At 42.5% G+C, this 25,926-nt stretch overlaps 1 protein-coding gene across 1 annotated transcript; it reads right to left on the bottom strand.

Moving 5' to 3' along the window:
* Positions 1-1,623: 1,623 nt before the first annotated feature.
* smad6b (SMAD family member 6b) lies at positions 1,624-25,926 on the bottom strand. Its single transcript, XM_082540854.1, has 4 exons — positions 24,264-25,926; positions 21,299-21,355; positions 19,331-19,408; positions 1,624-2,366 (listed from the first exon to the last, which is right to left on the bottom strand). The coding sequence occupies exons 1-4, from the start codon at positions 25,051-25,053 to the stop codon at positions 1,825-1,827; spliced, it is 1,467 nt and encodes a 488-aa protein (XP_082396980.1). The 5' UTR covers positions 25,054-25,926; the 3' UTR covers positions 1,624-1,824.

Here is a 25,926-nt window from a genome sequence, read left to right on the forward strand (position 1 = left end):
GACAGACAGCAATCCTGGAGGAGGCTGTCTGAGCCTTTATGGAGGAGTGTGAAGGACAGAGATGCTGCACACGTACACTGCACAAGTATTTTTAAGAAAAAAAATGATAACCCTTCGTAAAAAATATCATCTTCTCTGGTTGTCACTGTTTAAAGCATGTTGTTCACAAACTTCAAAAATTCGGAGGTCTGGAAAACACACATATCCTTGTAACTGCACATTTCAGTGCTCATTAAACCAGAATCGGTGTCAGTGAATGTCTCTATTGCTGAATGCTGGCAGAGACCTCTGCAGCCCCCCCACCCCCCTCGCTACCATCACCGCCAACCTGACAACCCAATACCAGCAATTATGAAGGAAGCCAGCTAAACCACATCCAGCTTGGCTGCAGTTTTTAAGATTCCAGCAGGCTTGTAAAACTTCTTGGTTTCTCTGCATACATTCCAGTATCACTGTGGTGGTTTTCAGCGTGCTCCATCCCTGGTCACTTATAACAACGGCCATTGTGAGACAAGCTGGCTGCGGAGATGTGAGACCATCAGCCAACGATGATGTGCTGCAGTAGAAACACCTCTGAAAGGACGACCTAGCTGCTACCGAGCAGTTTCCTGATTTCCTCCTACACTGTCCTCTATGAAACCATCTCCTCCCAGTTCCCATTACCGGGGCTCCTTAGGACCTCAAGGACATCTGGTTCACTTGAGCTGGCTTGTCTAAAAATCCAGTGATGTACGTGGTACTGGAGACGCTACTGAAATATAAACATCATTTATCTGCTGAGATATTTAAATAACCCACAGTCAGAATAAACAGTGAATTGACAGCTTATTTTCTGCTTCTAAAAGCTGAGCACAGCAGAGATGTTTCTTCTTTTATATTAAGTGCTCCCAGACTGACTGCGAAATGTGTTTCTCAGCCTTCGGCCCATAAGGCTAAAGCCAAACAAAACCTTACACTACATCTTGGTATAACATATAATATTATCCATTACTTTATTATGATTTCTATTTTCTAAAAAAATAAGACTGAGAAATCTCAAGTGGTATTGGTATCAGTGTGCTTTTTAAAGAGGACCTATTATTCCCATTCCCAGCTCCAGTTTCAGTCTTGAACTCTGCTAGAGTAGCTTTGCTTGATTCACAGTTCATAAAAATAACTTTTCCTTATATTCGTCTTTGGTCCATCCCCTTGCTTCCTCTCTCTGAAACAAGCTTGTGCACATGCTGGTGTCTTTTTTTGAAATATAAGCCATGCTTAATATGCGTATCAACCAGTTTAACTATATATGTATGTATTATATATATATATAAATATATGTGTGTGTCTGTGTGTGCCCGGATAGGTCCTCTTTAGGATACAGTAAAAAATACATTATAGAGAATTAGTGATTATAAAGATCTAACAGACCAAGCACAGAGAATTATTATGCGAATACTTTATTATCAATGTGTGAATGGTGTTAGCTTTTTGTCTGGATATTAATAGTATATGAAAACTATACACCAAATCCAGGCTGCTGATCCTAATTTTGCTGTATAATTTCTCAAGTTGGTATTGAAAGATTCTTTTATGTATATATATATATATATATATATATATATATATATATATATATATATATATATATATATATATATATATATGCCAAAGTGCATTTTCCGTTTTTTTCCACTTGTCCATATACACATTGCACCATACATAAATAGTTACATTGTAAAAATGACTCCGTATTTACAAGTATAATATATATTTCATATAATATATAAAACTTTATATTAAATCTAGGTAGATGATATTTGGGATAGTTTGTGGGGTCCATCTGTGTTATCTGTGGTTGTTGAGGAGGATCTCCAGCCAGCAGGGGCAGGAGGTGATGAACTGTCTTGAGTAGCAGGGGCCCCAGCCCTTAGCAAAGCTGATGCGCACACTGTTAGGGTCATAGGGTCCATCCAGGAGGTCAGCCTCTGTCGTGTGCCTCAGAAGGAACGAGCGCTCATAGTCAAACACCTTGATGGAGTAGCCTGGCATCACCTTCCGCACCACCAGAGTTCTGCTGTTGGGCACATCCAGAGTTGGGGAGTTGACAAATATAGGGTGCTCGCTGCGGTTATACGCCCAAACGCCATCAGGCTCTTTGCTGAGGAGTATGCCGTAGCCAATTTTGCCTCTTGTACGCTGAACAGTGCTGCTGCGATGTTCCAGGTTGAGCTGGCCCAGGCAGAAGCCAGTGCCCTGAGGTAGATCATAGAAGATGCTGACGGAGTGCTCATACACTGTGTAGAGGCGACCCACACGTGTCCGGTGCTCCCAGTATGCCACATTACACCAGTGGCTCTGCTTAGGGGCATCAGGTGACATACTGGCATCTAGAAGAGACAGAGAAATGTCCATTACAAAAAACATAAACAAATGTAAACAGGGCTAATAAAAAGGATGGGTTGAGTTTTAAGGGATTAACTATCCCTTTTTATTGTTCAGAGCAGATGGCCACACTATAAATACTGAAGCAGGCACTGTATTGAAATTTAAGCCTTGTATAAATACCGCTGCTTGGACTTCTGTCACACACACATACACACAAACACACACACACCACCGCAACTATACATATCCTGGGGGTGGAGGGTGTAGCGAGGTCAGTGCAGCCAAAGACCTGCACTTCCACCCTCTACCTCAAGAGGGCACTGTAGGGATTAAACACTGACCACACTACAGAGCTGCTGGTCACACATGAACTTCCAAAACAAATTCTGTTTACTTAAATGAAATCCAGATTACACTCAAGTGTTCCCCTCTGAACGCCTTAAAACTATAAAATCTAGAGAGTGGAATAGAGGACACGGTTATAACGTAGAAAAAATGTTTTGCACATTTTAATAACTTTTGAAAATTTCTTTTTAGCAATGGAAGCAAACCTGGCATCTTAAGACTAAACATCTCCGTCCACTAAATCAGCTTCTTAATTCAGTTTTCATGGCTGCAGTCTGTGAAATCTTTTCAGTGACAGACCTCAGCACTCCAAAGTGAATTACTGCTCCCAAGGTAGACTTCGATCTTCACCATACCGAAGAGAAACACACATACTCACTCACACACACACACACACTGCTGACTACTTTCAGAAGCTGCTCAAAGCTGTCTTACATTTATATTACTCATAAAATCTGTGGTACAAGGAGAGGACAGGGCTCGATGGATGAGAAAGAAAAAGAATGGAAGACAAACAGTTCCAGTTTTTCACATCCTGGAGACTTACTGTTCTCTTTGTCATAGCTAAAACGAGTCAAAGGTGACGTTATTAGTGCCATGCACTTTGGTTTCATTCTGATTATAACTTTATTTTTGTTGTAAGCATTTTTGTCACGAGCTGTGGCTGAGCTTGAGGCATGAATCTGTGTGCAGGTCCCTCACTACATATATACAGCCGTTATGTGACGGCAGAGAGTAACACCTGGTTTATGGTTGCAGTTGTCGCCCTCACAAACAACAGCGCAGATGCTGGTCTTTGGTGCTGTTTTGGCTTGTCCTGCCCACGCGATTTTTGTAACCTGGTGGACGTGGCTGGGTTGAACACCCAACTGTGCTTTACTTCCATTTCAATGATATATCAGTCGAGGAGTTTAGAGATTTCCAGATTACAGAGAACAAGATGCTGCAACAGCTTGAAAAAGATGAGACTCGGGGAAAAAAATCTAGACTGAATCAAGTCTGGTGCACTTCAAGCTGCAGTTAAAACAATGACAGGGTGACATCATAGTTGTCATGCAACATAATCAATGTGGTTTTAGACTGCTGCAACAGCTGGAGAAGATAAGACTTTCTGCAGAAAGCTAACCTCTCTGATCAGTGTTGACATACTCATTTCTATTTTCATAAAGCAGCAGTGCGTCTGAAGTGTAGGACAAGATTGCAGCGAGCCAAGTGCGCCTCAAGCACATGTATGAACATTTTTACATCTGTCCTGACGTCACAGTACGTGCAAGCAATGACCAATGTGTCAACCATAACCGTGGTTTTAAGGAGCCTCTTTCTCCTCTTCCCTCGTCTTCCTCACATTCCACAAGAGTGGGGGTGACGGTAGAGGGCCAGGCAGGGGGTCCCCCTCCCCCTCCAGCCAGCTCTTCCCCTGCTGTGGGCCCAGGGACGGCATTCAGCTCCCTGACAACTTAGCACAAGCCCGTGACCCGCTGACCCCCCAGCCTTCATGCTATCAGCTCCCATTAACTCACACACAGAGTGATGCCATTATTTTGCTTCAGAGAGTCTATTGGCACAGAGGATTTAAAGCCTGGGCCTGTGGCCCCATTCCTTTCAGTCTCTCTGCTCTCAGGGCTTAATGACCGCCCGCCCCATTAACAAACGCCTTTAAGGTGGAGCATCACAGATCCACACCGCAACAAAATGCCTTGTTCACCTCCCACCCAACTAAATCTTTCTGCTGAGTGACCCATACTAGTAAAGTTTATACAAAGATTAGCAAAAACGTTGACCAGACTTGCACAGAGAAAACGCCTGCTGGTTCGAGGCTCTCTGTGTTATGGAGGGGGAAGAAAAGAGCGAGTGAGTGGGGAAGTGTGGAGGTGGGGGGAAGCTGCAGACAGGCTCTCTGTGTGTTTGCGCACACACTGATGGCTTAAATGACCCCCTCTCTTCAGGGGCCCCAACATGCATGTGCCATTAGTAAATTCCACACTCCAGCTCCTCCACTCTGAGCTCAACTTTTACTGCAGCACCGCTCGGCCACACAAAGAACTCAGCTCCAACTAGTTTACGGCCGTCCATTGTCTCAAATCAAATGGAACCCAGACATCAAGGTAAACTCACTTTGAAACTGTGCACAGAAACACGAAAGACCAAATGGCTACTGTCTCCTTCTCTTTGGATGGAAAGAACAAAGCAAAAACAATCTGGTCAATGATATCTAGTTTTCGCACATAGCGTGGTGCAAAGATAGTCAGTTGGACTATGAGGACCAGGAAGAGGAATAAGCAGGACAAAGGTTAAAAATGTATTTAATGCTAAGCTTGAGCCTGACGGAAGACAGCAAGCACAGAAAGAGCTGTGCTTTTTCCTGTTGCTCTGTTGTGTCTACGTGTGCTTTTGCACACGTGCCTGTTTGGACTAGGGGAGAAAAAACAGCATACATGCTTATGTTTTTGTCCTAAATTTGCTTGTTACGGATAAACGAGCACGTCTGCCATAACCTGATTAAATTTTACGGTGCTTTTCTTGTGCAGAAACACTACTAGCCTGTTCTATCACACCCGTGCGATTTATTGAGTGTCATGACATTTTTACAAAGCTCCATTTTCCTCAAAACATGCTACAATGTCAAGATGGCATTTTCAGATTTACATGTTTGGATGTTCTGCAAATGTTTTTCTACAAAACTGATATAAAAGTAAGAAGGAGGATTTAATTAGTAGTATCTGGTCATAAAATTATGTAGATACATGCCAGACCAAGACTCAGACCAAACCTTAAAAATTCAGACATCAGAGAGGCAGTTCAGTGGAGGTGAAATGAATGGTTGTGCCTCCCTCCCCTTTAGCCACAGCATGGACACCCAACTCTCTCAGGCTCCATGTTGGCCTGCATGAGGTTCTGCTCTGGGTGGAGCCATGATGGCTGGGAGCAATTACAAGTGCTCTGCATCCATTTAACCCTGCCACCTTTTAACAGCTCCGTTTACCCATTAGAATAGTAGCTCATGTTATTATTGTTATTTTATTCTCAAAAGCCTCTCCTCTTAGTGTCAGTCTCAGAGTCAATAGATGCCGAAACAGCATGGACGCCACACTTCCTGTTCCTGCAGCCAGAGGCAATGAGCTAAGCATATGATGGAGCTGATCAATTTTAAAGTCTTACATAACCAGGCTCACATCAAAAAAAAAGTAGAGATCCATAAATCTGTGGTATTTGATCTCTAAACGTTTCCATGGCCAACAGGAAACACAGTATGTGGAATAAAGCATCTAGTCTGGTGTTGTAGAAATATGATAAGAACAGGCTGTGTTTGGTTTTCCTTTAGGCAAACAGATTTGAAATGTAGCAAACCAACTATCACATTTTAGGGAATTAAGTGTAGCTGAGGACACCTGTATCCACATATACTTCACTTAGAGGTACAGTGACACACAGTAAACAGCACTATCTAAGAACTGCTACTCCCACAGCCAGAATTCAGTGTGTTTGATTTCCATAACAAGATGTGATCTCCATGGAGACGATGAGGAAAATGTTGATTTTTCTGTTTCCCTGTGGCCTCTCCGATTGGACAAATTCCGAGTGTCAAATGCAGGGCATCAGATCTGTCAATAAACACGGACTTATATCAGTTCTTTTGAAGTTAGGAGGCTAAAAGTTACGCATGCTCATTTGAACGCAAAAAGAAGTGAAGTGTCAGCTACATGTTGTCCAAGCAAAATGTGTTTTTATTTCTTTGTGATGGAGAAAAGAATGGGAGAAGTAGTCAAACTGAAAAAATACAAAAGTATTAGCAAAATGTGCTAAAAGGCAACCAAACCTGCCGCTGTGGTTGTAACAATGCAGGTGACTATGATGGTGATAAGCAAACACAGCAAACATGGATGACATATTTATTATGTTATAACAGAAGACAAACATGCCATTGAAAAAGCCCTTAAGTACACCTGTGTTAAACATAATTTGCCCAAGCCTCTTCCACAGATTTACATCTGGAAAAAAAACAGGGGGCGAGCAGATCACCCTGCTTGCTACGAGTTCCCTGCACTCCAGGGCGAGTCTGGATAATTACTGTTAAGTACACAAAAATGAGGGCTTGAAAGTTTCAATGGCAATCCTTGATGATCATCCAGTAATGCTTTTAAAGACAGCATGAAAAGGGAAGGGAGAAAAAAAAAGGGCAGAGGGAGCAGCAGAAAAGAGCTGCCCTGGGGTAAACACTGCTCCGCAGCCTTGGAGTGAGATGAATGGGAGGCCGAGTGTCAGGGACAGGCAGACAAACAACAGCTTCCCCTCCGCGCTAACATCTCCCCACCAAGCTCCAGGGCCACCCCCATTATACTTTATCTGTCCTAATCCAGAGCGGCTAGCAGAGATGCACTCATTCCTCTGCAACTTTGCTGAACAGGAAAAGAAAAACACTGTTGCCAGACTTTTTATGCAGCACAGTTGAAGGGAGGAGAGGAGCAAGCTCTCATTCTGTTCCAAGGATTAGATTCCCCTCCAGCTATTAGACTCTAGTGGTGAACTGATAGACTCTAGACTTGTGGTGGAAAGCAAGCACTGAGGACTGTGTGTGCATGTGTGAAAATTTACAATTCTTTCTTATTGTGCTTTCCTGCCCCATCACCCCACACATTTGTCTGATTTCTTTTATAACTAAACAACAAATTCATGGCTTTAATTCTGTGGGCAATAGCTTCCACAGGCTGACTATAACCCCGGAGCAGGCCACATTTAGGCTGGCGTCTGGGCTATCACTGCCATCAAAGTCGGCTTTATCAGACAGATATGCTAACTGGAGCTGCTCCTACATGTCTATGGATTTTTCTCCCTGAGGTCTGGCCTTTCTCTGCTGAGAGAGAACAAGTGATATAGACACAGCGATATATATGCTGGGGACACACACACACACACACACATGCTGTGGGAGCCCAGGAAACTGAATCCAATCACCAAACCTTTCTGGTCACAACGGGAATGCTTTACATTGTCATCCGCTTCCTCCTCACTTTCCCTCTGTTTCTGTTTTGGGATGACCCCACGAGGGAGGAAAAGTGCTGCACCCTTGATAGCAGATAACTAACAGAATCCATAAATTAAATCAATAAACAACAGTGGGTGTAGGAAGCTAAGGAGGCTAATACGAAGGAGCCATCTGGGCGCGTCAGTGAGGCTGCTGGTTTGAGAGAAAAAGGCTCCATTTTTTTTTTCAAGGGAAGAAAATGTGCTGCTCATTTCCTCCAAGTTTCCTCCAAAGCTCTGCAATGTGTCAGAGACATAGAGCACAAGCGATGGTGGTGATCCAAGTGAGGCCTTCAAGAGCCTTTCAGGGTTCGTAAAAGCTCTGTAAAAACTGTGGGGGATATTTGCGAATATGTCATATCTACAGGCAGCCTCAAAGGCCAGCCGAGTCCGAGTGAGCATCGAAAGCAAAGCGCTCAGCCAACATCCTGCTGGGTGGCTGCGCTCTTTCACCTCCCCATACAACCTATCTTTTTGCGTGTGTGTCTTGTTTGTGTGTGCACAAGTGTGAATGTGTTTGTTTGCTAGTGTGCGAGGGAGGTTCGAGCCAAGTAGGCTGGAGCGACTGAGTGGAGAAGACCCTGCACATTCCTGAACCCCCCCCCCCTCGTTGTGCCTCCTAACTTGCTACTCTGGTTAGGAGTGAGGGGGGTGAGGAGCAGTGAGAAGGTGACTTTCATTTGGTTAATCCTCAGCAGTGACATCACGTGTGAAGTCAAAAAGTTTCGGGTGCGTGGCTTGAAACGTGCACAAACTTTCTTCTGGGAAAACCGAGATTCCATATCGGAAGGAGAAAAGCGACTTTAGCTAGGCTATGGAATCAAGCTATGATGAAGGCCTGGTTTCAAATGAGCAGTAACAAGGAGCTCTATTATTTCGAGTTATGTTAGTCTGACTAATTTAAGTCGAAAGGTAGGTATTTGGTTTCCACCGGGCCGGGAGGTGGAGCAGCTATGATGGACACGCTTGCCGTTCAAACAATGGTTTTCTATTGATTGACCCAGTGGATCAGAGTCTGTGAGGAGAATGTGTTCTGTCAGGATAATGTGGCACCAGAGTTTCTGTTTCAATCACAACACTTGCTTGGGTGTAACCCACACTGCTCCACCGCGGGCATCCAGACACCGGCTCCCAAAACAAAGACAACTGCCCCCCCCACCCCCACCCGACCTCATCTCCGATAAGTCAGCCCGTTCACAACATGCAAGACATTCATTAAAAATGCAGGAGTGAACATTTCCAATAATTCACAAAGTCCTTCCCTGTCAACATCTGCAAAAAATCTTGAAACTAAAGGGAATGGCAGGATTTCATTAAGTAAATTATGTGTTGGCAGTCACAGAGAGGGGAAGAGGGGGAAGCTACAGCCAGACTTCTAATCTAAACCGTACCCTGAAATGCGACAGGCTGACTGCACGTACTGAGCCACACCGCCAAGGCTTTAGAAATGCACACAAATAAAAGATAAGTTAAACACACGACAAAAGTAAATACAGTTTTCCCCGGGGAACATAATAAATGAGAGTTTTCACATAAGCCTGTTTACAACTTGTAACAACTACTACTTGCAAAACTTGATCTCACAATACAATCTACTTTGTCAAGTTGTACTCAACAATAAAGGTTTTCTTGTCAGATATAAAACGGCATCAGTTTTCAGGAACAAGATGAAAGGCTCCAAATTATGTCTATCATACTTGGCCGTATGTTAAGACAAGGTAATGGAATGAAGATATAGCTCCAGTAGACTCCAGTAGACCATGTTCAAGATAAGGAAAGAGGCCAAATAAAAGAAAAAATCCAAGCGCTCTATCTCAGTTTACATGCAGAGAGAAAATTAACCAGTTCCTTGAAGCACTAGGAGTTTACTGTTTAGCAATACACAATAAGCTATCTTTTCCCTCCAGCAGCAAGAGTCTCGTGTAGAGATGTCAACTGACATGGGCCCCTACAGTTAATCCACAGAGCATTCTCAAAGCTCAAAGAATGTGCTGGCTATTCTGAGTTTTAAAAATACTGACGGCTATAGGTTTAGGCACAACTGTCAATGCTCCTCTGGGGAGGACTGGGGGGGGTTAAATCTATTTTTGCTTGCAATCAGGCCACAGGCTGGCCTAAATCATAGCCGGCCTTGGCCTGTGTCTGGATTTATAATTGTGGGTGAAATGGTCAGAAAATAAAAACAGCATCCACAACTGGCACCTCCTTCGCTACTCTATGCCAGTTGTGGACGCAAGACTAGCTCATTTACGGAGCCCAGCTCGAATGGAAGTATTGTTCCCCCTCTCAGCTTTGAGGGGAGGCACACTAAAATGCTAAACTAACAGTTGGGCATTCCATACATTTTTAATGGCATTGCACACTCTTTATTTGTTGCTCTAACCCTTTGCCCCGAGCTGAATGAATGGCCCTATTGGTGGAGAGTGGTGCTGCGCTGCAGTGTGAAGGGAGTGAGGATGGCCTCCCTGTGCACATGTCAAGATTAGCTCACTCACTTTATTTGCTAAGGTAGAATATGGGGCAAAAAAGAAAATTATAGCACACCGAGCAAACCTCCTGTTATTTCTACTGACTGTACTTTCTGTGTGGTAAGGCCTAAAAAGAAACACAGTCCACTCTGTAAATCAAATGACAAGTACAGCACTGTGAGCCTAGAGGCTCGGTCAGGTACGAGGATATAGATTTATCTGGGAGTCCTTTAGTTAAGTTAATCAAACACCCAGCAGCAATGGCACCATACTGGCTTGCCAAACCGAGACAGTTAAATACTAAGCTCAGCAGGCTAGTTTCTGTTGACATGTAAGGGGTTTCAGGCCTCTCCAAGGACTGCTTTAGATTAGCAGGGCTTTCACTTTGCACGTAGAGGTCACATTACCTCACCGCATCTAGGGCCTGTGTTGGTAATACCAGAGGTGTGGACTCGAGTCACATGACTTGGACTCGAGTCAGACTCGAGTCATTAATTTTATGACTTTAGACTTGACTTGAAAAAATGTTCTAAGACTTGTGACTTGACTTGGACTTTTACACCAATGACCTGGGACTTGAATTGGACTTGAACCAGTTTACTTGAAAAGACTTGATATTTTACCCCAAATATAAAATTTAACATGTATATTATATAGAGATTGAAAATGTGACGTCATTCAAATTCAAATTTTATTTGTCACACACACACACAACCATACACAGCATGACACATTCACGGGTAGAACCGCAAAGGATTCTGGGAACTCGTGGCAAGCGGTACTAGCGCACGCAGGCTTTCAATTAAAATCAGTTACACAGCGATAAAAAGAAACACAAAAATGTCAAGAAGCCGTTGTATTATTAACTGCAATAGCCGGTCGCATGACAGCCACGGGAAGCCGACGGGTAAAGAGATCAGTTGTTATCGGATTACGTCGTTGAAGAGAAATTGTTCGAGCCATGTTTCCGAAGTAACAAAGACGCGACGGGTGGCCTGGATTGCAGCCATTCAAAGATCAAATATAACGTCCCATAACACTCCAGCTCACAGGTTAGTCTGCTCCAAGCATTTACACGAAGGTCAGTCTGCTGTTGTAGTTAATACGTCATTTTTCTTAACATAATTGGTGATATAGGTTACAAGCAAGTCTGAACAGAAATTGTCGCTTCTTTGTTTATTGTGCATAAATAGTAAATTGTCCTGACACAATATTGCGTTTCGCTTCTGTTATTATGGTACATTGACAAAAACATATACTTTTATTCACAGGATAAAACAGTTGTTTTGTATCACTAATTGTCCAGTACGATTACAGCATACAGCATTATTGTCACTGCTACATTTCTGTGATGCTACCAGAAATTATTTCCACTGCTAATTAATTACCATTGAGCTCAAAGGTCCTATTAATAAACTGTTAACGAATGTGTATTTATGACGACGATTTGTGAGACTGGTAAACTTATGATACGTACGATGGTCTTTACTTTCTACACGGTGCATTTCAAGGTCCTGTACCCATCCGTCGGTAAACTGTACCTGGGCTTGTTGCAGTGACCTGAAGTTACTAAACTTCATGAGTGTATGCACTCACTCCAAGAACCGTATGATTATAAATATGCATATAAATATGCTATGATGAGATAGCTGACTTCATCTAACTAGCAAATGTTTTCCAGGCTACGTTGGTGATGCAGTTTTTTTTTTAAAAATGATATTTAAAAAAAAAAATCATTTATTTATGTATGATATTTTTGTCATGCGATTTTAAAGCCGGTCCTACAACCACATCCAAGAATAACATGCAGCTTATCTCAGAACTGTCGGTGAAAATTATTCTTGGAGCTAGGTTTAATTGACCTGCATTTTATAGAGGTGCAATTTCACAATTTGTGTATATTTTCTAAGTTCACAATTTTATCATGTGTTGAGAAAAACACAGATTTAAAAATTACATGGTCTAATATTTACATTTAGCATATAACTGCAACATTATTTTTTTCGTTTTTTTTTAAAAGACTCGAAAGGACTTGAAATTCAAAATTTCAGACTTGTGACTTGACTCGGACTTTTACACCAGTGACTTGAGACTCGACTCTGACTTGCCTGACATTACTTTAGACTTGACTTGAGGATAAAGACTTGAGACTTACTTGAGACTTGCAAAACAATGACTTGGTCCCACCTCTGGGTAATACTAACTGAAAATCAGCTCTCAAAACAAATGAGTATTTGAACAAAAGCTCAACAAAGAGTAAACTAATTTCTGAATTGCTGCGATAACTGAAGAAAATAAAAAGGTGCTTACTTCAAACTAGGGCTGCCACAAACGATTATTTTGATAGTCGACTAGTCACCGATTATTTATGCGATTAGTCGACTAATCAGATCAAATCAAATCAAATCACTTTTTATTGTCACATCACATGTGCAGGCACACTGGCACAGCACATGCGAGTGAAATTCTTGTGTGCGAGCCCCACAAGCAACAGAGATGTGCAAACACAACAACACAAACGAGCAAAATACAAGAATGGCCAACCTGAAACTAATAAATATATGTACAATATATAATAGTGTATGCATTTCTGGATGTGTATACTAAATATTTTCCTACGTGTGTGTGTGTGTGTGTTACTATTTAATTTTTACAAATTAAATAGTAAAAAAATAAAATAAAATAATAATAATAATAATAATAAAATATATAAAATATACAGAGTTGAATATGTGCAAAACAAGTGGCATTTATATACAGTGTGGAGTGCATAATGTTGAATCATCATCCACTGGACGTAAAACTACAGCTTATTGCACCAGCAGCATCTGCTCTTATATAACTATCATTAGCTTACAGCTTTAAGTGTTTAAGGTCTGTGCTAACTAAAAATAAAGACAAGATGATAGTTTATTCAATTTTAATGAAATTTGCAGATTGTTTCGGTAAAGTTTAATAAACTCCTTGCTATCTAAAATATAACAGGACACCGGAGTAAATTCTCCAGCATCTCACACTTCTGATAATCAGCTGTCTGCTTGACGTTTATTCAGCTGTGTAAAAACTATAACTTTAATCTCAGCCAAACCGATTTACTCAGGAACAAATAAAATACTAAAAAAAAGCCAAACAATAACATTTTTAATTTATCTAAGTGACTCATATATATTTAACCTGAGTCGCGAAAGACAGCGGTGGGTTTGAAAACAATTTGCCGGGAGTCCGGTGTTCTCACGGCGCTAGTGACCTAGCCCCCGGCTAGCTATCGAGCTAGTGGGTAACAGACGTCTCCGAAAACGTCGGAGCGCTTTTGAAAATATGTGGTGTCCTGATAAACTGAGCAGATATTTGAGGTTTACACAGCTACATTCTCGCCTGAAAATATGTTAAACGTTTATTTTGTGACCCAGAAAGAATAATAAGAGTAATATTAAAACTAACTAGCTACCGCCATTGTTGGAAACTAAGCTGGGCCGCGCTATGAATTCTGGGACACAGCTGCTTCTTCTTCTTCGGGGTTTAACGGCAGCTGGCATCCTTGTACATGCTGTGCTGCCATCTTCTGTTTCAGTCCGTTATTACACTCTTAAATCCTGCTATTATTCCTGCGTCTTTTGCGATCTTACAAAGCTTCAAACGACACGTCGACTATTAAATCAGTCATCGACGATTTTGATAGTCGACGTAATCGTGACTAGTCGACAAATCGTGGCAGCCCTACTTCAAACTCCTATTTCTTCTGCAGAACACAGTAAGCCTACACATGGAAGATTTCTTCCCTATAAACTGAAGTCTTCCTTTAAATGCCTCAAATAAGGTCAAAAAGGTCAAAAAGCTGTAAACGAAAAGGTAGAAACATTAGTATACAATTGCCAAAACAGTTTCTTTTGCACATAAGAGAAACAATAATATCATATGCACAATGACCCCTCTGGAAATGCAAAAACGTCTGTTGGACTCTACTGAGAATCCTCGCTGTCATGACTCAAGCCAGAAAAAGTTGAAAGCAAATTTCTGACACACCACAGTCTAACAATGCTGAGAAAGGGAAAATGAAAAATGGCCTTATCGCTCTTATCAATGGCTCTTTTTTTCTGTGTGTATGAGTGTTACGTAAGGGGAAACGGAAGCCAGCTTCCCAGGACAGGAACGGATACTTGAGACGAGGACTGTGGGTACAGGCCCTACACCGCTGCACAGAGAATAGAGCACCAGACCCTTCAGGATGTATAGCTATAACCCTGCTCCACCTCCCCCAAGCCTAAAATGGGACTCTGCAAACTGGACAAGACAAACGGGTGAGGAGAGCCCCCTCATGTCCCCTGAGATGCTGGCCTTCTCTTCAACATTCCTCAGTCTCTCCCCACTGTCAAAGGGGCAATTCACCGCCCTGCAGTGCTACAAAACCCAGGCAGCTTTTTAAAACAGGATGTTTGTATGAGGCCTCCTTCCCCTCAAATAAACAATCCGCAAAACCTGATTTCGGGAGGCAGGGTGGAAGCACTCGAGTCACATTATTTCCACATCCCGTATCCTGGAGCATTTGGGCTCCTGAGGGAGTGTGGGCGGCCAGGCGCTGGGAAGGCTCTGGGCTGCGGTGGAAACCTGAGGCCATGAGCCAGGCTGCAAGGGGAGATGAGCCGGAGCTGTATCAGTCTGGGGTCTTTAGGATGGAGGAAGGGGCTCATGCCTCGATGAGGGAGGGGGACATCGCTAACATGCTGATGCAGCAGACCATATGCCAGACCATACCTCTGTCAGGGTCCTGCTGCTACACCGAGAAGGCCAGATGTCTTATATACAGCGTGTGCAAATGATAGAGATGCAAGATGACAGTTATTTATATTCAAAAACAATAAGCCTATATGATGGCACTAGGGGTTACAATTAGGCTAGAGAGAGAAAAAAAAGCCAATTCAAAGTTAACAGTGGGGACAAAATGGTTTGTGTCCTGTTAATTACCTCTTTTTACTTTGTTTGCCCTTTGTTTTTATTTTTTCCTTTCACTCGCCGGCTCGCTTTACGCACCAAATCTACTTGGTTAGGTTTTTTGCATAGTTGGCGAATTTTATACGATGATGAGATTGGAGTAATAAACTTGTCTAAATATTGCCATAAGCCCAGAGTGTCACAAGACAGACACCAAAGGATGCCAGCGGCTTTGACAAAATGGCAGTTTCCGACACCCTCTGATAAGAGCGGGCTGGTACAGTAGACATGCCTTTTAATTTATTTAATTTCTGTTTAATTAGATCCTAGCACAAGGGGACTCACATGCCTTCGAAGTCAGATCAACAGGAATGTGTCCAGTCTAATCTGCTCTAATCAAGAGATGCATCACATGCCTTGATTAGACTGTCTAATTATTCCACGCATTTCCACTGTCTGACGCAGACAGAGTGACTGGTTTGATGTTTAGCGCTCGCCTTCTCGTGAAACCAGCTCCGATAAGAACAATTTAATGCGCTTAGCTTATACATGTGAATGCAAAATAGATATCTGTTGCCTCATATCAGTGAGACAAAAGATATCTATCTACCAACTGCTTCGTTCCACCAGAAAGAAATAGCAGAGTGGACCTGAGACAGCGATTGTCTGCAGACAAGACATCTAGACAGCACTGGTCTTTCCACCAGAGACAGGCTGGCAGACACAGAGGAGCAATCTATGATTATTGTGTGGGAACCGTGACTACTTGCTTATGCCCTCTTTCCTTCAGCAGCAACTTTCAGTCATTGCTTCCCTCCTCCTACTTCCCTTCACTCAAAAGGGAAGAAAAGAGAAAAATCATTTTTTAAAAAGGACCCTTCTCACTACACATGTCTTCTGGTCACTTAACCACTATAATCTGAGAGAGTCCAACCAGTCACACCAGTGATGTCGGCTCAGAGCAGCATGACCCTTTATAAATTGTCTTACATGGATAAATCCCGGTGGCTTAATTGAGGACACCCCTCCAGTGGCTGATGAATATAGGCAGACTGGAGCCATTGTCTTAAAACAGGCTCAAACAAAGGAAAGTTCTGCATCACTCCTTGTACATAAATAGTACAGATGCTGTTATAACTACATGTAGTCACAATTACTCAGAAAAAAAGCCAACAGCCAAAATAAAAAAAAATGTATCCTTGGCGACTGAAATAAGTACCAGTGCAAAAATATCTCACATTTATGGCTGCTCAGAACAGCAATATAATGAAGCAGTGACAAGCATAAAGAGCCCCCAATGTCAGAGACAATGTGACTGACATAATAAAGTCGATGCGTAGAAACCCCCCCTCAGACAGTCATACAGGAAGCAATGAGATCTGCATCAAAGGGCTGTGTACCGATGTCCACACAACGAGGCCCAGGCAGTGAGGAAGCATGTGCAGGCAGAATGTGAGAGGCAGCACTACACACTCACAAAGCATTAAGCTACATTATCTACTAAAAAGCTGGACCCAGTCATGATGTGAACTGACATCACCGCCACTTTTAAATAAATCCTGCAAACAGTACAAATGTCTGTGCACATATAGGATCAGGAGGTATGAATATTACACACATTCTTCCTCCCCACACTCCCAACCGATCGTTGCAGATGGCTGCCCCTTCCTGAGCCTAGTTCTGCTGGTGGTTTCTTCCCGATGAAAGGGAGTTTTTCCTTCCCGCTGTCGCCAAAGTGCTTGCTCATATGGGGGTTCGTACGATTGTTGGGCTTTTCCCTGTTTCTGTATCATTGTAGTGTCTTTACCTTACAATATCAAGTGCCTTGAGGCAACTGTTGCTGTGATTTGGTGCTATATAAATAAAACTGACCTTGAATACAACATTGTGCACATGGAGAAGCTTTTGAAAAACATTTTAGCATAGTGCACAACTGCACAAACTAACCAAAGGGATCAGGTGAATGTATCTGAACTGTAACTGTAACTCTGCAACAGGAACTTTACGATATAGATCGTACTGGTTTAATGGAATATTTACAAACACTAAATAATCTGAAGTAGAAGGAGTATACCTATTCAAATTGATCTGAATATATTCTGTAAAGTGGCAGAACAAGCTTATCTACCACACCAACCAGTTCCGATCTGTTTCTGTGCCATTGTGTGACGCAAAAGAATGCTCGGCGGGTATTTCTGTAGCCCAGGGCTGCAAACTCTAGTCGACTATTTGACTGCACCCCACCCAGCCAGTGCCCCCCAGACTTGCTTTTAAGAGGTTTACTTGTTCCTGCATGAGGGGTGGAGTCTGGATCCCACACAACTCTGGTTACACACAGACACTCTCTCTACCTAAGCTGGCGGGGGATTCACAAGGAAAGTCATCTCCAGGTCAGCAGCATGTTACACAGAGGATAACATGACAACATGCATTGCAGGTTTTATGTTAAATCAGACCTACTGTATGCAGGCTTTATATGGAGGCCTTCAAGCTTGTGGTGTTACGATGAAATAGAGCTTATTCACGATGGAGTTTCTATATCGTTGACAAGATGCTGATGTTTATTCTACATGGAAATGCTTTTGTATCTGAAACCTCTTAGTATAGAAAAACTCTCTGCTGGGCCCTGGTCATTCTCTTTCCTGAGTTCATTTTGCAAAGTTTATCACAGTCATTGCAGAATGATCTGGCCTGGCCTGCAAAAACAGTTGGAAGAAACCAAAGCCTAGCATGTCTAGATCCTCCCTCACCAGAGTCTCTGAGGAATTGTGGTGCGCGCTCTGACAAGCCCCTCATTTGTTGACTCAGGGAGTGTCGCCAGGCCATGCTGAGGTGGTGACAGCCTGTGCGCTGGGGAGGAGGGGGCCTTCGCTGACTGAATGCTTCAGTGCCAGGTAGCCATGTCAACTTCTCAGTGTCCTGGCCTCTGAGCCATGGCAGACCCCTTAACAGGAAATGCAATTCCCTGCAAGCCCCCAAAATCAGAGGTCTGACTCCCTGTCCACATGACACTGCGCATGCTGGCTAGAACCCTAGTACGAAAGGGGGAGGCATGCTCACTGTGGGCCATGAGAAAGGAGAGTTTCATTTCACATCAGAGGACAGGGCAGTTTCTGCTCGCCTCCTTTGGTGTGGCCCCATTCACAGGAGCAACTCCATTTCCGTGAACCCACCCCTCCCTGCAGCCCATTTACAGCCAGGCTGGAGGTTGGATAGGGTTGTATGTGTGTCTGTGCACATGCATGTGGACAACTACGTGTGCTTGTGTGTGTTTCTGAGCAAGCTTGGATCTTATTACAGTTTGATCCCACTCAAATATTTCTGAAAGAAAAACAGAGGAGGGGAGGCCAGCTCTGAAGCCAATGCACACGCCCCACTGAACCGCTGCACTGCTCACAATGAAACCTTTATCTTTAAAGCTTGGACTGTTTGAAATGGTCCTTAATGAGAAAGAATAAAATACACCATCAAAATGAAACCTCCCCCTCACACACTCAATTTTGTGCAGAGAACAGCACTGAATTGTCGTTAAAGTACACTCCAGACACATTTTTTCCAGCTAGACTCAATTTAACCATTTCAAAGCCATAAAAACAGGATGATGCCACACTCAAAGCTCCCCTGATTTATTACAGTGGAAATATTACAGTTTACCAATGCAAGTGTATGCATTTAGCTTCATATATTCAGATGCAGACAACTGTGCAAAAAACATGGGCAACCACAGCCAAACGCATCAGCATGAAAGACGCTCTTGTTTACAACTAAATGATGATCTTTATTACTCAAACTACCAATTTCAAATATAGTTCGGGGAAGAAAGCAAAGTGCCTAATCTATTTATAATTGATCTTTACCACACGGATCACTTCATCTAACAGAAAGTGTTAGAATCAATCAGAGTAATAAGTGCTAGTGAGAGCTGATGTGCCACTACTTCAAACAGCAGTTCACACATATATTAAGAAGTAAGTCAGGAAGGAAATATAGCTGAAATCACAACCTAAATCCATGTATGCACAAACATCCAGACAACTTCTGACCACCCATAATCAGCAACCGTATTTAACATCACACCAGTATTTACACACTGGCACTTCATGCATTTTAACTCTACTAATCAATTTGGGAAACTGGTAAAAAAAAAAAAAACATGTCAAAACTGCTCATTTGTCCACTGTAGGTAAAACAAAAACACGTACCTGAAAATTCTCCTGGTGTGATGTTTGGTGAGCTGGCTGCCTCGGTTTCAGTGTAAGACAATGTGGAGTCTGACAGATCTGTGGGGAATAAGGCAGAAATCAACCCCTGATCTACTAACAACGCAGGCAAGTAATCCATATTCTTACTTATCATCAGCCAGAGACACTCAGTGGTGTAGTCTCTGAGTAGTACATACAGTACAGCTGCAAACAGCATTGCTCAAACATTCATTTAGTAATACAAAAAAGAATTCTGAGAAGTCTTTCTTTTTAAATCTTGTTCATAATTAGCTAATAAGCTAATACAACAGCAGAAACCCTGCATTTGTAGACAGTCAGTTTCTCTGTATTACAGCATATTTGACTGATTTTGAGGAGAGCGCTGAGATTAACAGTAAAAAGCTCAGGACCGAAATTAGTCAGACCCCAAAGTCAGTGATTAGTAACATTATCCTTTGGCCTTTGTGCCCTCCAATAAGCATTAAAGGTAGTCTCACAATCTCCTGACAACTCTCTTTATGAATTTTATCCTGCATCTCATGTGCAAATGCTTCCAGCTCACTAATATTTGTTTTTCATGCTGCCACCGCTTTCTTTAAATCCCGCACAAAGCTTGATTTATAGGCCAGCGTGGAGTCTAAGACACAGTGGGCGATGTCATTGTTTGCATTTGTACTCGTGTGCTGGTATGTCTGCACTGTTCTGCCACTCAGAGATAATAAATATTTAACAACAATTACTTTAACTGAAATGAAGGTAAGAGAGAAGACATTAAAACTGATCAAGTTTATACACAGTTTGTCCGAGCTGTGAAAATGGCGAAACAGCACATGTAAACACTGGAAGAGTACTAGCTGTTGCATTAGTATTGTGAGCTGGATACAATTACAGCCTAGTACACTTTGTGTAACAGTTATTAACCATGTGCTAATCAATACACTGTGTTTACATGGCGCATTACTACTACGGGGCCTGCATCACCATGACACATAGTTATTTCTGTGTTAGGCCGTGGCGTAGGGTCTTATGACACTGAATGCAGTATTATAAATGAAATTTAAAACTGCAAATCAGATTTAAACTTAAAGACACTTAAAAAACACTCAAGCTTTAATTCCTTGGAAGTCCACTGCACTGAGTGAGGGACTCATCTCCATGTTGTATTTTCTATGTGTTGCCCTTCATACACCGAACATCGTACAGCCCCAGGTTAGTCTTCTGTTAAACCACTGCTTGCTTTAATAAAATGAAATAATTTATTCTTTCTCTTCGCAGGGAAGAGAGCTAAAGCACCTACATAGATATATTTGTGTCTGCTAATGAAACACTATGAGCGCGTTAAAATTGAATTACCAAAAGATTAACTGCATTTTGAACCAATTCAGTGGCGTTAAAGATTTGTTAAGTGATTCAAAAACAGCAATATTAGAGATGGGTTGAATCATTTTGACATGACCGTAATAAATAAGGCCAATGCGATTATATCATTCAATTCAATCAACTCATTCAAAGGAATTTGAAGCAATTCTTGATCATCAATAAAAAAATAAAAAAAAACAACCCATGCAAATACACACTGAGCAGGGTTGAATTATATGGGCCGGCCACACCTCTATCTGCCTGGCTCTAGCTGATATGCTGACATTATGCCACAAGCTGGCACAGGTCTCATCTCAAAGCTACCATGTAAATTGCCAGTCATGGTGCCCTGTTACAGCCATTACAATTCTCCGCATTACTCTATTTGTGCTTCTTCCTGTTAAAACAGCGACTGACCGTGCTATTTCCAATTTACAGGCTCCGATGGTCTTTAATTCGTATTATTTTTATTAATACAAAAATCATTAGACATCAATCATAACGATTCTTCAGCACTCCCAAACAGAGAAAGTGCAAGTGCTAATAGCAGGATTCAGATGAAGATGAGGAACTGAGGCGCAACAGAGTTCAACTGTGTTTGTCACTCACCCAGTGGCTTGTGTTCTTCATTAGGGGAAAGCCTTGAATAAGGAGGTGGGGGTGACTCTGTAACACAAAACAGTAATGTCAATAACCTTATAAAGGGAAAAAAAAGGAAGGTAAAACATAAGGTTAAGTCAGTCGTGAGAAAATATGGACTTGTGGAGCTAGGTTTCAGAAGATCTAACATTTGCGACACAGCATTTGTATTTTAAGCACTAATTTGATGTAAGAAAGATGTTTTAGGGGGAGAAAACCTCTGACGCTGGTGAAAATGTTTAGAGGCCGGTAACTGTAAGGTTTTGCGTAGACTATACTTTACACAGGCATACACATATAATGATCTAGTATTTAGATAATGTTCTAGTATCAAAGATCTATCCAGACGTTATATTCTGTGTGAAGTCATGCTGCGCTTTTTGTTTTCAGTAAAAGCAAGAAACATAGCTCACATACACAGCTCAAGTCAAGCCACAAGAGAAGCTTCAACACACAACATTTCAGAGGAAACGGCAGATTGCACCTTGACTCTTACAGCTCTGTGTCTGCGCTACAAAATAAATTCATTTTCTTCAAACGCTAGTTAAAAAGCTAATAAACCAATGCGAAACACTCCCTTCATTTGTCTCTGTTACTTGAGGAGATATTATTAAAGCTGAGCAGTCTTTAATATGACCACAGACTAACCCTAACTTTTAGTTAGTGTTTTAATAAATACGAGTAAATCTCTTTTTAACTTAATTCTGTTCAACGCCTTGACTTTTTCTTTTTCCAATAAAAAGGTGAAACGAAGAAAGTAACTTGCACAAGAAGAAGGAAAGCACAAAGGAAAGAAAACTTTGCGAGCACACAGTGACCTCGCCTACAGGGAAAATGGGAAGGAGAAAAGCATAATAGCAGTGGGTCCTTTAAGAGTGGCGGCAGTAATTGCCAGGATCTGAACTCAGTCACTCAGATACACAGCTAGTCAGTCTGGCGCCAGTAGTATGCAAACTGTATATTATCACCACTCCTTCACCTAAATAGCATGAGGGGACCTCCTCAGGACAAAAGGGCTTTTAAAGCGCAACTTGAAACTGATCTCATTCGAAAAGTATAATGCCTGGCGAAATAAAAGGGAAAAGTTTTTTGTCCACTTCAATCTCAGCTCACTGCTTCACATTTTATAAAGTTTTATTCCTTAAAATCCCGTGTGTAAAACTTTGAACAGTATTATAGTTTTAGATAAATCTTAAGTAGGCTGAGCTACAGTTATGTTTTTAGCTTAGTTTTTACAAAAGGGCTGACTTCTTTTACACTAAAACCTGTTTGTTTTACTGAGTTTCATTCCTGTAAAAACCCTGTTTTTTACATTCCCGTCTACAAACACTGTCAAAACCCGGTGATTAAGGTCTTGATTCAAAGCCCCCCCCCACCCCCCACCCCTTGTGAATAGTGTGAAAGAAATACCAGCTCTATTGGGCCACGCATGAGCGCATGTGAGCTATGTCTACTACAAGCCTTAGTCCCAATTTGGGGTACGTGCCTCTTTCCCTCTTCTTATAATTCATCTTGGTAGTTTCAGTGGGGGCAAAAAAATAAGAAAGAAGAAAAATCCCACAGCACAGGCTCACTGTTCAGCAGATGGAACAAATATCACACTCTTGTCTATCAAACTGATCTTTTTCAAACCAATAAACAGTAAGGTTTGTCAGCAAACTTGAGGTTACATATATTGGTTCTGATTGATTTGGACAGCGTGTTAGGAAACCAGAGCCAAAATCCACATCAGTTTCCCCCATTTGCTCAATATGAATTCTGATATTGTTAAACTTGTGACTTTGAAGTGCTTGTCACAGCCAGCTGGCTCTAGTAAACATGGATGTTATGGAAAATCCTCCTCCTGTGCCAGTGAAGGGACAGAAATACTAACGCTTGCATCTTTACACATGATACCAGGCGTTGTCACTGGGTCAGCGGGGTCGAGTGGCCCTGTGTTTAAGGTTTTTCAAATCGTAGACCCCGTCCACTGCCAAAATCTAATGTGTTTAATAGAGGTCAGGGAGGTTCTGCCATAGATAGCTGATTGATTGTGGAAATAAAGCTTAATCTCCAGCACACGCCACTTAAAGTGACATACAGCAGCGAGGCTGTACCTCTGAGTAACTCTAAACAGCCACATACATGTCATACACAAAAAGTCAAAACAGAGGTACTGGCAGTCACTCTGAAGGCACCGACTTGCTCAGACACACTACACAGTACACACAGTACTGTATACATGGACAGTGGAACAAACAAACAAACTCCCCTTTATTGGAAACTTGATGTCACAGGCCACTGAAGTGAGCTCTGCAACAACAGAGCTGTTCAAATTTGACATTCTGGGTCAAAACTGACAGGCACAATAAACCGCTGAAAAATTTGTGCAGATCCTGGCGTGTTTTCAACACACGCTCTGCACAAATATAATAAAATTACCCAAGGTATCATCTAAGTAATCTGCCCCACATTTATGCTTTGTCAAATCTTCGTGCATGTCCCTTTGCTCGCACTTATTATTATTGCTCACCTTGCAGTAAAGATGGCTTTGGTAATCATTAACTGTTTAATCAAATGGCCAACCTTTCTCTATCACAGGGTATGAAACCAAGCCAAACAACAGGACAAATAAGGCAGTGTGACAGAAAAATTTCCAAGGCCCTTTAATGCCCACCCCTAAATAATGCTGGTTTCTGCTCGTAACTCTAACACGATCTGCCTTTAAATCAAATGGAAAATGTTTGAAAGTTAAATGAAATTGTTGCAATTAAAGAAAAGACGCAATATTGTGCAGTAAAGGTGTGTCAAAGTGAAAATACAGAGACAACTTTGAGGAACGTTTTCATGCAAAACAAGTGCAGATGCCCAAATGCTTAGTGCTTTGTTGTCATTTAAGCTATTGCAGGCCTTTGTGGTACAACATGCATGCAGTTTGTGTGGCAGACTCTTTTACCTGGCCCACAGAGTCGACTGTAGTGATAGGGGTTGCAGCATACTGTTGGACTGTCCGGGGCCCCAAAGCTCCTACACTCACAGAGCGGTTTGAGCTGGGCAGAGTGCTGGAGGTCAGACCAGCGGTACAGTTTACACACAAGCAGCTGAGGGGATGCCACATGGCCGCCGAATCTCAGCTCTGTCCGTGAAACCATAACACAGTCGCTCGGCATCCCTCCTCTGGACTCCACCGCTTCTAGTAAGGTATCCAGCGCTTTTTCCTTGAGCCGTTTTAAAAGAGCGTATGTGGCTGATTTCAGTTCTTGCTCTAATACCGTGCGTGGCATCGCCTCCTGCGCCTCCGGAGAGTCGCTCTCTCCTGGTCCAAGGTTCCTCAGCCCGAAGTGACACGACCCCGGACCCCTGGTGCCCTGAGCCGTCTCTGCACCCCTAAGCTCGGAGTGGTCCTGGTCTTTAAATAAGCAGCACGTCACCGTCCTGCATTCGCTGTCCTGTAGCGAGCGGGGGCTGCCCTGCTCCTGGGCACACGCGGCACCCCCATCCTGGTCCGATGTGACCCTCAAGTCGCTGCTCTCCACGGGGCACACACCCCCTATGTCCAAGACAAGAGACCCGCTAGGGGTCATCGGTCTGAACTCCGTTTTGGGAATTTTCTCTGGGTTGTAGCTGAACAGATCGTCCCTACAGCCCTCACCAGATTTGCCAATTCCATCTTCTCCTTCTTTATCTGGGATCAAACGGCTTCTCCACAGTCGCCGCACAAGACCTGAGCGTTTCGTCCTGAACATACGACAACTTGAAAATCTATAAGGATTTTTTTATTATTACTCTTGTACGGATATCCTAATATTAAAGACACTTCTCCGGTCGTTGCAAAACATTAATGACGGTGAAATGCCGTGCAGTGCATGCACAGCCAAGTGACGAGCATTGGTGGCAAAACCGCAACATTAGAATTAAGGAGATTTTGTTGCATCTACAACAGCAAAACCGAGCAACAAATGCACTGCAGCATTCCGATCAAAAGGCATGAATTCAGCCGATTATACTGTAAATAAACAAGCTATGAAACTGTGACTTATTCTCCTGGATCGCTGTGGAATGGACTGTTTACAGCCTTTTTTTTTTCTTACAAGCAAATAAAAAAATAATCTGAACACATGAAAACATATAGTGATATACTCTATAATATAATCCAAAGCCAACAGCCTCCAAAGCAAGACGACAACTCGCTGCCTCAAACAGTTCCCGACTTTTAGCGACCCCAGTTCTACTTTCTACACCGGCACGTAGAGCATGAGGTACTTCGATGCGTTTTAATCCAAAGAAAATGCAGCGCAAAGTCAGGATCCTTGCCCTCTTCTCGAGATGTCAGTGCACTTCTTCTCTTTTTAAAATCCAAACAAAACGTCCATGCGTGCTGAAATGAGCTTTACGAAGCCGATCGATCCGGGGCTGAGTAGAGCTCCTGCTTCTCTGCTCAGATCTAAACCAAACTGCAGCCCAGATCCCGTTCTTTCTCCGTTTCTCGCTCTTTTTCTTTCTGCCCCCCTCCTCTCTCTTCCTCACACACACACTCACACACACACATACACGGGGCCCCCGAGGAGAGCGGTGGAGCCATTGGCTGACTACCATCATGTGCTAGTCTAGACACTTTG

This window comes from Aulonocara stuartgranti (genome assembly GCF_965226115.1).
Source record: "Aulonocara stuartgranti genome assembly, chromosome: 7".
Classification (NCBI taxonomy): Eukaryota; Metazoa; Chordata; class Actinopteri; order Cichliformes; family Cichlidae; genus Aulonocara; species Aulonocara stuartgranti.

Excerpts from the sequence above, each read along its gene's own strand:
- smad6b (XM_082540854.1), bottom strand. The coding sequence starts at position 25,053 with ATGTTCAGGACGAAACGCTCAGGTCTTGTGCGGCGACTGTGGAGAAGC. Across the intron at positions 21,356-24,263 it reads CAGTCGACTCTGTGGGCCAG|AGTCACCCCCACCTCCTTAT; the intron begins GTAAAAGAGTCT and ends TTTGTGTTACAG. Across the intron at positions 19,409-21,298 it reads TGAAGAACACAAGCCACTGG|ATCTGTCAGACTCCACATTG; the intron begins GTGAGTGACAAA and ends TATTCCCCACAG.